This window comes from Rhinopithecus roxellana, chromosome 8 (genome assembly GCF_007565055.1).
Source record: "Rhinopithecus roxellana isolate Shanxi Qingling chromosome 8, ASM756505v1, whole genome shotgun sequence".
Taxonomy (NCBI): domain Eukaryota; kingdom Metazoa; phylum Chordata; class Mammalia; order Primates; family Cercopithecidae; genus Rhinopithecus; species Rhinopithecus roxellana.
The window spans coordinates 108,051,876-108,065,043 of NC_044556.1; the positions used below are offsets into that span (position 1 = coordinate 108,051,876).

Genomic DNA, 13,168 nt, shown 5'->3' on the forward strand with positions numbered 1-13,168 from the left:
TTCACCAACTGATTATTCACTTACTAATAAATATTTAATTAAATGTCTAATACATATGTGCTCCTAAAGTTTAAATAAGGAATGGCTTAGGAAGAACTTACAGTCTGATGGGGAGGGGCCTTGGTATTATGAGGAAGTATAATAAAATGTTACGGATAAAATGATACAACTATATACTGAGTACAGTGGTGTTCTAACAATAATAGTTTGTGATGGGGACCCAAAGAAAAAGGTAATTCTTGAATGTAGATGTGCAAAATGAATTGGTACTGACCAGAATGAGCAAGAGACAAGCAAAGGATATGAGGTGTTCCTAGCAGTAGGGGCAAAAGGGCAAGAAGGGAAGAGCTACAGGTAATGTAAGAGCACAATATAGCATTAGTACTTGAGAAACAACAAGGAGTTCAACGTATCAGGAACATGGTTGGGGGCGAGGTATATGTGTGCGCATGTACATGTGTCTCTGTATGTTTGAGTGTGAGTGTAATGGCCATGGTTGTGACAGTGAAAGTAGTTAGCTGTAAGAAAGAAAAATCATCTTTGTCTATATTGTGGATGGTCATGTGCAGCGTAATAAAGTACATATACAAATCATATTTAACAGTAAGTAAGTGAAGTGTATCCAATAAAATAAGGAAAAAAGGTATATGTGCTATCATCAAAATTACTAAACATTGCTTAAAAACACGGAGAAATAATACATAAAACTATCAGAAATGAAGAGATAAAATTATTATTGTCTGCAGATACTAGATCTACAAAAGAATAAATGTTTTGGGTTACTTAACCCCAAAGGTGATGGTATTAGGAAGTGGGCCTTTGTGAGGTCATGATAGAACTCATAAATTAAAATAGAGCATTTATAGAAAAGTCCTCAGAGAGTTCCTTTGGCACTTTTACTAGATGACAATATAGGGAAAAGATACCTTCTATGAACCGTGAAGAGGGCCCTCTATAGACAGTGAATTTGCCAACATCTTGAACTTAAACACCTGGCCTCCAGAACTGTCAGAAATAAATTTCTATGGTTTATAAGCTACTCGGTTTACGATATTTTGTTGTAGCAGCCCAAAGGGACTAAGGCAAATACCATTTACAAAAGCATCAAAAAGAATAAAGTACTTTAGGAATAAAGTTAACCAAGAAGGTGAAAGATTTGTACCCTGAAAACTACAAAACACTGCTGAAAGAAATGAAAGGAGACACAAATAAATGGAAAGACATCCCATGTTCATGCACTGGAAGGTTTAATATTGTTAAGGTGTCAATACCGCAAAGTAAGCTACATATTCAATGCAATCCTTTTCAAAATCCTAAAGCATTTTTGCAGAAACAGAAAAAACAATCCTAAAATTCATATGGAAACCATAAATAATCCCAAATAGCTGAAAAAATCTTGAGAAAGCAAAAAGCTGAGGGCTTCATACTTCCTGACTTCAAAATGCATTCTAAAGCTTCACTAATTAAAACAATTTGGTACTGGCATAAAGACATACAGACTAATGGAACAGAACAGACAGCCCAGGTAATAAAACCATATATGGTCAAATAATCTTTGAATTGTGTTAGTGCCATGACTAACACAATGTGGAAATATTATGGTGCTGGGAAAACTGGGTATCAACACGCAAAAGAATAAAAGTGGAGCCTTATTTTACACACACAAAACGAACTCAAAATGGATCGAAGAATAAATATAAGACATGAAATTACAAACTCCTAGGAAAAAACCACAGGAGAAAAGTTTCATAACTTGGTCCTTAGAAATGATTTCTTGATGCTGACAAAAGCAATAAGAGATGAGTAGAACTACATCAAAATAAAAAGCTTCTGCACAGCAAACAAGAGAACAAAACAGCAAACTACAGAATGAGAGAATATATTTACAAACCATATGTCTCATAAGGACTTAATATTCAAAATGTATAAGGAACTCCTACAACTCAATAGCGACAACAAAAAAAAGAAACACAAGTAAAAATTTGGCAAAAGACTTGAATAGACATTTCTTCAAAGAAGACATACAAATGATACACAGGTATTTGAAAAATGCTTAGCATTATGAATTATTAGGGAAGTTCAAATCAAAACCACGATGAAATATCACCTTACACCTGCTAGGATGGCTGTTATTTTTAAAAAAACAACAACATAAAAAATAAATACATAAGTATCAGCAAGGATGTGGAGAAATTAAAACCTTGTACACCATTATTGGGAATGTAAAATAATGTAGATGCTATAGAAAACAGTATGGAGATTCTTCAAAAAATTAAAAGTAGAACTACCATATGAACCAGCAATCACATTTCTGGATATTTATTCGAACAAAGTCAAATGAGGAACTTAAATAAATATCTGCCCTCTCATGCTCATTGTTGCATTATTCACAATAGACAAGAGGTGGAAACAACCTAAATACTCATCAGCAGATGAATGAAGAAAGAAAATGTATCGGCCAGGAGTGTGGCTCATGCCTGTAATTCCAGCCGAGGGAGGAGGATTGCTTGAGGCCGGGAGTTCCAGACAAGCCCTGGCAACATAGAGAAACCTTGTCTCTACAAAAAAAAAAAAATTTTTTTTTAATTAGTTGCATGTGCAGCTATAGTCTCAGCTACTGGGGAGGCTAAGCTGGGAGGATCCCTTGGCCCCAAGTTCCAGGCTGCAATAAGCCATGATCACACCACTGCACTCCAGCCTGGGTGACAGAGCAAGACCCTGTCTCAAAAAAAGAAAGAAGGCAAATGTGTTACATACATACAGTGGAATATTATTCAGCCTTAAAAAAGAAGAATATCCTCTACTATGCTGCAACATGGATTAACGTTGAAGACATTATACTAAGTGAAATAAGACAGTAACAGGACAAACATTGTATGATTCCACTATGTGACGTGTCTAAAGTGTCGAATTCACAGAAGCAGACAGTAGAACGGTGGTTTCCAGGGGCTGGGGATAGGGGAATGGAGAGCTGTTGTTCAATGGGAACAGAGGTTCAGTCATGCCAGATGAAAACGTTCTAGAGATCTGCTGTACAATAATATGCACATAGTTAACAATACTCTATTATACCCTTCAAAATGGAAGAGGATTTCACATTATGTAATTTTTTACCATAATTTTTTAAAAGAATGCACTAATGTAGCTAAGATCATTTTTATTAAAAAAAAATTAAGGGATATGTTGCTATATTAACAGTTAAAAATTTTATAAAGTTTATCTAATTAAAGCCATGTGGTGTTAATGCTAGAATACAGAAAGGTCAAAGGGGAAAAAAAGACTAAATCCTAAAAGCCCAAATATGTATATGTGTTATCCACAATCGGTGAGAAAAAAATGGATTATCTAATGAATGGAGATGAGACGATGGGCTTGCCATTGAGAAAAAAATACAGTCCAACCTTATATCATGTACTGAAATAAATGTAAGATAAGTAAGAGATATACATTTAGTTTACGACAGGTAAAAATTTTAGACTGGGCAGAATACTAAAAACAGAGAGTTTTTTCTAACTCACACTAACCCTCTCTAAGTCTTCAATGATATCTAGAGTCATATAGAATTTCCAAACACCAGATTCTAGAGGTATATAGAAATGCACAAACTAATGGCAAAGATAAGTATGCTGTTTTTCATTTGTACTAATACTGTTTTTTCTTATAGTTATAAATGCAAATGAAAACTGACGGTTCAAAATAGTATATTATTACAGGAATAGCAGAGGACTTTAGAGTCTTAAGATCTGACAGAAATCCAGCTTTGTAAACATAAATGGCAAAATGAATTGTGCTTCAACAGATGTTAAAAATCCACTAAGAATAACATTTTCAAAGAATATAAATTGACATGGGAAAAGTTCCATTTATCCAGCCAGTCAATAAATACTGTGTTGGGCCATGGACTATGTGCTAAAGATTTTTTAAATGAGCAAGGAAGCCATGATCTTTGCTATCAAGAATCTTAAAGTTTAGTGAGAAAGGCAAACAAGGATTACAGTTATAATATACTTGATAGAAAAGGTACAAAGAAAAGTATCTAAGTACCTAGCAGGGGAACCTGCCTAGTCTATAAGAGTCAGAGGTTTTGTAGGAAAAATAACATTTTAAGTTCAGATCTGAAAAGATACATAGGAATTAGCCCAACTTAGTGGTTATGGATTATGGGTGGACATATCAACAAACTGAAAGCTCAGTATTAATTATCAAGGGAGAAAAGGCCCAGGATCAATGGTTGGGAGGGGAGGGTGTACAGGGAGGGGAGGGTATGCGGAAGGGGTGGAGCTCAGGGACCCATACCCAGAACGGTATATATACTAAAGGCCTAATAACATCTGCACAGAATAAGATTGGAAGTACACAAAAGGAAGTATTATCACTGCCTAACTCTTTTCTATATTTCTTAATCAATCATACATTACCATTTACTCTACTGATCAAAAGGGTTATTAAAACAATACTTTACCATTGTGCTTTTATTAAAATTTTAGACAAGGCTGTTAAAACTTAATGTATTCATTTGGCAAATAAGGCTAATAACATTTACCTTCACAAAGCTTCTGATTAGGATCAAATATAACATGTGCAGGATAACGGTTTTGTGACTGTGGTGGCTGGACCTAACTCAGTATCAGAGTGAGCGGATATAGAATTGGGAAGTAGTTGTAAAAACTGATAGATCAGGAGGAAAAAAAACGTGGACCCGATGAAGTTGATGAGTTGGTTACTACAGTGTTGTCACTACCCACTTTAGCAATAATGACAGTCAATGCTAATTAATCCTCCCTCCCGCTCCTTAGACCCAATCTCAGAATCCTTAGCAACCTAGTGCTCCAGGCAGCCACTTGCAATTAATTTAGAATGACATGTTAATTGCAATCTTTTGCTATCACTAGCCTCAGAATTGCAAGTATGAATACAATCATACAATTTTTTTAAAAAGGTAGTTTGGCTATAAAAATGTCTCTCTTTTTTGAGACAGAGTCTCTCTCTGTCACCCAGGCTGGAGTGCAGCGGTGCGATCTCGGCTCACTGCAAGCTCCATCTCCCGGGTTCGTGCCATTCTCCTGCCTCTGCCTCCTGAGTAGCTGGGGCTACAGGCGCCCACCACCATGCCCAGCTGATTTGTTTTATATTTTTTTAGTAGAGACAGGGTTTCACCGTGTTAGCCAGGATGGTCTTAATCTCCTGACCTCATGATCCACCCGCCTTGACCTCCCAGAGTGCTGGGATTACAGGCGTGAGCCACCGTGCCAGGCCAAAAATGTCTTTTTAAATGTATATTTTAACATTTAAATGTTGTTTCTCTGAAAGTATACCTTCCAGTATGCCCAGAGGTTCTGATGTATTAAGTATTATTTTGTAAGCCACTGTTATTCATGTATTATACCAGAAAACAAGAATTTAGAGACTATAGCATTTAAAAAATATATTTACATATATTTACAAATCATAAAGTCAGACACAAATACATTAGATGGAGTGTTGCTTTTTCACAAATGAAAACAAATGAATTTCTTACCTTTCCTCTGGAGTGTCTACATGAAATGTTCTCTCTATAACAGTGGTCCACTGGAGACATCTGATTATAAATGTGTTTGGCTTTGGTCGTTCTGTTTTCATTAACTGGCATTCTAAGAATAAAATAAAATGTTTCTTTAAATATGGATATATTTAAACCAAGAAGTAAATAATTCAGAACTACAGAGTTCTATTTTAAACAAAACCCAGTGTGAACTCACAGCTTTCTATGGATCTCCACTCAGTATTATTCACAACCTGACCTTAGTCTTCCTTTCCAATCCTTCACCCATTCTGGCCACATTAACCACCTCAAATGGACTATATAATTTTCCCCAAACACATCTTACTCTTCCCTTTATTTATGCCTTTGCTCCAGCTGTTCTTGTCATCTGAAATACTTCCCCCACTTATTTTATCTCTATCCATCTGCATCACCTGCAGTCACAATAATTCTGATCCTGGAAGGTCCAGATCAAACATTATTCCTTCCATGAAACCTTCCGTAACACCTGGCCCTAGATTGGCCATTTCATCCTCTCAATTCTCATTACTTATTACCATATCCCTCATTTGTCACTTACCATAAACTATCTTACAGTATTACTTATCATTTTAAGAAAATTACAAATATCACTTATCCTTACCTAGATTATAAGCCCTTTGACAATATAAACTGCCTGTAACACTTAGTATCCACAGCCCCAAGAGCTAGTCAGTCTAAATGTGACTGAATTCTGTTAGTGAATAACTAGGAAGATGTCAAAGAACATGAGCCTAAAAGTATGGATTCTGACACTGGTGTGCCTGGATTCAATTATTTTTTCATACCATTAACTATACAAACTTGGACAAATTAATTTAACTCTCTAGTCTTCAACAGTTAAGTAGGAAACAGTATCTACATCATAGAATTGACGTAGGAATTAATAATAAACTCATGTAATATTAGCATAATATGAGACCTATAAGCTTTCAACAAACATTAACTATTATTTGGCATATATCTGAGTTGGATTTTAAAGGATAAGTGGTATTGGACACCAAGAAAAAAATAGGGTACAGTTGTCTGCTGACTCTGCTCTTTTGAAAGAAACTAATTTATCTCCATTGAAAACTTCAAGTCTTTTCTCAGTGCTTATCTGCTGTGTCCTATCTCCATCATTAGCAACTATCAACCACCATTTCTGTCTTTACAGTTCCAATTCATTACTCAGATTAGCTGTGGTTTTTTCTTTTTCTTTCTTTATTTTTGAGACAGAGTCTCGCTCTGTCACCCAGGTTGGAGTGCAGTGGCGCGATCTTGGCTCGCTGCAACCTCCGCCTGCTGGGTTCAAGTGGTTGTCATGCCTCAGCCACCCAAGTAGCTGTGATTACAGGCGTGCACCACCACACCCAGCTAATTTTTCTAATTTTACTAGAGACGGGGGTTTCACCATGTTGGCCAGGCTGATCTCGAACTCCTGACCTCAAGTGATCCACCCGCCTTGGCCTCCCAAAGTGCTGGGATTACAGGCTTGACCCACCGTGCTCAGTACCAGATTAGCTCTTTACTGGCCCTTTACACTGAGAGAAATGATTCACCCAAGGGTCTCTGCTTAGCTTTCTTTTCTTTTCTAACAGTTTTCATGTTTTCAGCAATCATCTCTCAGTTTACCAAGATCAAAATCCAAACTTTTTTCACCATGGAGTTCTACTTTAACACACACATGTCTAAATATGTAGTGAATATTTCTACCTGGTTGAATTACTGGACTACCCCTGAAACCAAACTCAGTATTTTCCCCCTAAAATGCATTTCTCCTCCTGGTTTGCATAATTTTTCCATCACCCAGGCTGAAAGATAAAGCGATCTTCCTTTTTGATACTGTTACTATGTGTCATTACAGGTGCTCCTTGACTTATGACTGTGTTACATTCCAATAAATCCACTGAAAGTCAAAAATACTGTAAGGAAAAATGCATTTAATACACCTAGATTACCCAAGATCATAGGTTAGCCTAACCTACTTTAAACATGCTCAGAACACTCACATTAGCCTAGAGCTAGACAAAATCATCTAACACAAAGCCTATTTTGTAATAGAGTACTGAATACTACACATGGATGGATGTTTTGTCGACATGATGAGATGTGAAAACACAAAAAATAAGAGCATCCAGAAAAATGCTGGCAACACAGTACACTGTAGAGTATCTACTGTGCATGTTGTGATCACGTGGCTGACTGCGAGCTATGATTTCCTGCTGCTGCCCACCATCACTAGGGAGTATCACACAGCAAATTACTAGCCCAGGAAAAGACAAAAATCAAAAATTTGAAATACAGTTTCCATTGAGTATGTATTGCTGTCAGGAGCATGGTAAAGTAAAAGACATCATTACACTTAACTACTGTAAGTGGGAGACCATTCATAACCGGTTTTCCACTGCTGTAATTCTAGTTCAGATTCTCTGTGCCCAATGCCTAAACCTCCCAGCTGCCCTAAGACCAGATTCTTCCTGTTTAGAGATGCTGAGTGACTACAGAAGTTAAAGACAGAAACTGTGCTCTGGGAGACATCTGAACATGTCCGAACGTGAACTCTTGATCTCTCTCAACCCTGATCCTCTTTCTGCCAACCTCTGCTATGGCTTTCTCTATCTCACACGACACCTCCATCCTTTCAATTGCCCAAGCTGAAAATCCAAGAATCCCCTTGGAGTCCTCTCTTCTCTGACATCACATTCACTCCTGCAAATCCTGGTGTTTCTACTTTAAAAACATAACCTGCTTCTGATAACTTCTCACCACCTCCACTACCTCAGACTAAGCCATCACTGTCTCACCTGATGATTCCAAAAACCTTAGAATAGCTTTTCCCTGCCCCTCATTGCAGTCTGTTCTCAATACAGCAGCCAGAAATCGTCTTAAAATGAAGATCTGCAAAAAAGTTCTGCAGTGTTTCAGTTCACTAAGAATAGGAGAGTAGGCCTTTAAGTGATCAGCAGGTGTCCTACGTGATCTGACCCTCCCACCGACCCTACACAAGTTTCTGACCTACTTCCCTAGTACTCTCTTTCAGGCTGCTCTGCCAGCCACCCTGGCTTCCCCGCATTTCCTCAACAATGCACTACACTCTTTCTGCTTTAGAACTTTTTGCCCTCTGCCTAGCACTCTTCCCACCCCACACATCCGCACAGCTGCCTACCTTAAACATCCTATTTAATACTGCAATCTGCACCCCTTACCTAGGACTCTCCCTCCATCTTCTCTTACCTGCTCTATTTTTTATTTTCCATACCATGTTACTATTTTCTAACATTTGATATGAAGTTTTTTTTTTTTTTTTTTTTTTTTTGAGACGGAGTCTCGCTCTGTCGCCCAGGCTGGAGTGCAGTGGCCAGATCTCAGCTCACTGCAAGCTCCGCCTCCCGGGTTTACGCCATTCTCCCGCCTCAGCCTCCCGAGTAGCTGGGACTACAGGCGCCCGCCACCTCGCCCGGCTAGTTTTTTGTATTTTTTAGTAGAGACGAGGTTTCACCATGTTCGCCAGGATGGTCTCGATCTCCTGACCTCGTGATCCGCCCGTCTCGGCCTCCCAAAGTGCTGGGATTACAGGCTTGAGCCACCGCGCCCGGCCAGATATGAAGTTTTTTAGTATCTTTTTTGCTTACTGTCTTTTCAACTAGATTGTAAGCTCCATTCACATATTCTTAGCACTTGGATCTATGCCAGACATATAGTACTCAATAAATATTTTCCAAATGAATGAATTCTGGTAGTAATAATCCAACAAAGAAGGTAATTTTGATGCTACCAAATGATAATTTCTAAAGCAATGTTCCTACAGAAGCAAGAAGGGATTAAATTTACTAGACAAGTAAAGGGGTAGCTCTAATCAGGAGTATAAATAGTTTAGTAATGAAATAAGAGAGAAGATATAAGGGCCCAAATGCAATTAGGAGTACAGAAGCAAGTAAAAGCTGGTAGAAATTATTTTCTCACTGCTTCTGGTTTTTTTCCGTGAATTAGGATATAAAGCCATCGGAAATAGGTTGCAAAAGGATCCATCGGGCTTTGAAGAAAAAAAGATACGAAATAGCACTCTGGGAAAACAAAAGTACAGACCAGGGAAATCTACCATGACAGCCAAGAAGGATGAAGGACCAATCTGAATTTAATAATGAAGAATTTAAAGTAGTAACAGAGATCATGGTTGTGTATTTTCTCTCAAATATATTCAGCTGCATGTGTACAGGTGAGGAACACAGAGTAATGAATTTAAGCAAGGCTGTATTTTAACCAAGTAAGTTTGTCAAAGCAAGAAAACAGAAAAGAATTGAGAATCCAAGGCAAGGGAGCAAGGCAAGGGAGTAATTACGATAATCAACCAAGAAATTTAAAAAGGGTATGGAGGAAAGTGAGAACCTGGGGATGTGCAAAATAATGAAAAGGTGGTAGAATCAACAGGTCGTACAATCTATTATATCACAATTCAACTCTGTATAGCAGCATTACATACCTTTTGAAATATGAAAGTTAAAAAATACAAAATATAGTATTCCACAAAAAATAAGCAGAAACAGTGTTCATTTGAAAGATGTAAGTTTTAAAATACCAAAGACATACTAATTTATACTAATAAAGAGCCAACCAATTCCTGTGACTGACTCTGCCCATCAGTCTGATTCTCTTTGAAGCCAACTGTTACTCCCCATATCCTTCTTTTCAAAAGTTATATTAAATTTCCAGCCAGTAGTTCATGAGCTAAATTACTTGAAAGTTAGGAATTGTGTGCACAGTTCTTCTTATAGCACGTAGGACAGTGATAGGACACAGGAGTATATAATAAATACTTGATGACTGGGCAACTGATTGGCTTTAAATGTAAAGAATGGAGGACAGACACTTAAATGAGGGGCGTACCCAAGAGAAATACTCAAGAATGAACTATGGGGTACAGAGAAATACAGCACAGAAGCAAAGAAAGAATGCCCAGTGTGAGGTTCACTATTTCAGTTTTACTTCAGGTTCCCATTATGATGATATAAGGTAATTAAGATAATGGACTTTGCAATCAGAATAAGAAATTCAAATCCAGGCTCTAACACAATCAGTGGTGTGATCCTTTTGAAAGTACTTTACATCTAAGCCCTCAAGTTCATCATCTTTAAAAGCACTATCATGAATTAAAAGCATATTTTCAACACCATATCTAAATGAAGTTTAAATGCTATAATTTAAAGAACTTCTCAACACCAGACTTTTAGGAGTTACTTAAAGTGCTGTTATCAGATTCCAAATATCAATTACCATAATTTATAAGGCTGCTGAAAACAGTAAAAGACATTACTTTAATTACCATTCTCAAGCAGATCACTGAAAAGGAATGGCTTAGACAAGAATAAAATTCTTGTATTTATGTAGGCAGTGGTTTGGGAAAATTTTAAGAGTAACATAATGACTAAGTAGTTATGCACAACTTGACTGTTCTTACTAAATTTGCTAAGTATCCATGAACCAAATGATGTATATGAAATGTCAGTTATGGGCCAGGCACTATGCAAAATGCTGGGCACATAAAAATGAATAGGAAACTCTGTGAGCTCATAGCACACACCATACTACTAATCACTTTACCCATGTAATTATAAAGTAGTATTTCATTTATGATATAAAGGATTTAATCAGGTCCTATGAATCCTCGAGTCCAACAAAAATAATGTTACGTGTAATTCCAAAAAAATACTATAATAGAAATAAACCTATATTTTATAGGTCTCAGTATGAAATACTCTACAAACACATTCAATCTGTCTACTAAGATATTCAAGTGGTAGTTGAATCACTACCAAGAGAATATCACAATGTCTTATGGTTTGTTGCTGTACAAAACAAATATAACTTAAAAAGCTGAATCCAAATTCAAAAAAGTTAAAACTCTAAATTACCATGTTAAAACCAGTGATCGAGTAAATAGAAAAACTTTTGAGTTCTTGCATGTTCACAATAAAGAATCAGAAACACATGATTCTTCAAGGAAATGGTGGTTAATACATGGATTAGCCAATACTTCTTTAAAAGAATATTTTCCTTTTATTCCCAAAGCAAGGTAGGGCAATTTAAATTTTAAAAGTCAGAAGTAGAGTTCTTTGTAGATTCTGGATATGTCAGATTTGTCAGATGAATAAATTGCAAAAAATTGTTCCCATTCTGTAAGTTGCCTGTTCACTCTGATGACAGTTTCTTTCGCTGTGCAGAAGCTCTTTAGTTTAATTAGATCCCATTTGTCAATTCTGGCTTTTGTTGCCATAGCTTTTGGTGTTTTAGACATGAAGTCCTTGCCCATGCCTATGTCCTGAATGGTATTGCCTAGTATTCTTCTAGGGTTTTTATGGTTTTAGGTCTAACATTTAAGTCACTAATCCACCTTGAATTAATTTTCATATAAGGAGTAAGGAAAGGATCCAGTTTCAGCTTTCTACTTATGGCTAGCCACTTTTCCCAGCACCATTTATTAAATAGGGAATCCTTTCCCCATTTCTTGTTTTTGTCAGGATTGTCAAAGATCAGATAGTTGTAGATGTGTGGTATTATTTCTGAAGGCTCTGTTCTGTTCCATTGGTCTACATCTCTGTTTTGGTACCAGTACCATGCTGTTTTGGTTACTGCAGCCTTGTAGTATAGTTTGAAGTCAGGTAGCGTGATGCCTCCAGCTTTGTTCTTTTGACTTAGGATTGTCTTGGCAATGAGGGCTCTTTTTTGGTTCCATGTGAACTTTAAAGTAGTTTTTTCCAATTCTGTGAACAAAGTCATTGGTAGCTTGATGGGGATGACACTGAATCTATAAACTACCTTGGGCAGTATGGCCATTTTCATGATATTGATTCTTCCTATCCATGAGCATGGAATGCCCTTCCATTTGTTTGTGTCCTCTTTTATTTCGTTGAGCAGTGGTTTGTAGTTCTCCTTGAAGAGGTCCTTCACATCCCTTGTAAGTTGGATTCCTAGGGATTTTATTCTCTTTAAAGCTATTGTGAATGGGAGTTCATTCAAGATTTGGCTCTCTTGTTTGTCTGTTATTGGTGTATAAGAATGCTTGTGATTTTTGCACATTGATTTTGTATCCTGAGACTGCTGAAGTTGCTTACCAGCTTAAGGAGATTTTGGGCTGAGATGATGGGGTTTCCTACATAAACAATCATGTCATCTGCAAACAGGGACAATTTGACTTCCTCTTTTCCTAATTGAATACACTTTATTTCTTTCTTCTGCCTGATGGCCCTGGCCAAAATTTCCAACACTATGTTGAATAGGAGTGGTGAGAGAGGGCATTCCTGTCTAGTGCCAGTTTTCAAAGGGAATGCTTCCAGTTTTTGCCCATTCAGTATGATATTGGTTGTGGGTTTGTCATAAATAGCTCTTATTATTTTGAGATACGTTCCATCAATACCGAATTTATTGAGCGTTTTTAGCATGAAGGGCTGTTGAATTTTGTCAAAGGCCTTTTCTGCATCTATTGAGATAATCATGTGGTTTTTGTCTTTGGTTCTGTTTATATGCCGGATTACGTTTATTCATTTGTGTATGTTGAACCAGCCTTGCATCCCAGGGATGAAGCCCACTTAATCATGGTGGATAAGCTTTTTGATGTGTTGCTGGATTCAG

General features: G+C 37.1%; 1 protein-coding gene across 4 annotated transcripts in view; it reads right to left on the minus strand.

The window, feature by feature from the left end:
• AKT3 (AKT serine/threonine kinase 3) overlaps positions 1–13,168 on the minus strand; it is a 375,054-nt gene that overhangs the window by 181,027 nt on the left and 180,859 nt on the right. For all 4 annotated transcript variants that reach the window (XM_030935744.1, XM_030935741.1, XM_030935745.1 and 1 more), the window contains one exon: positions 5,519–5,630. In XM_030935744.1, the coding sequence (XP_030791604.1) occupies positions 5,519–5,630 (112 nt within the window). The remainder of the gene's footprint in view (positions 1–5,518; positions 5,631–13,168) is intronic.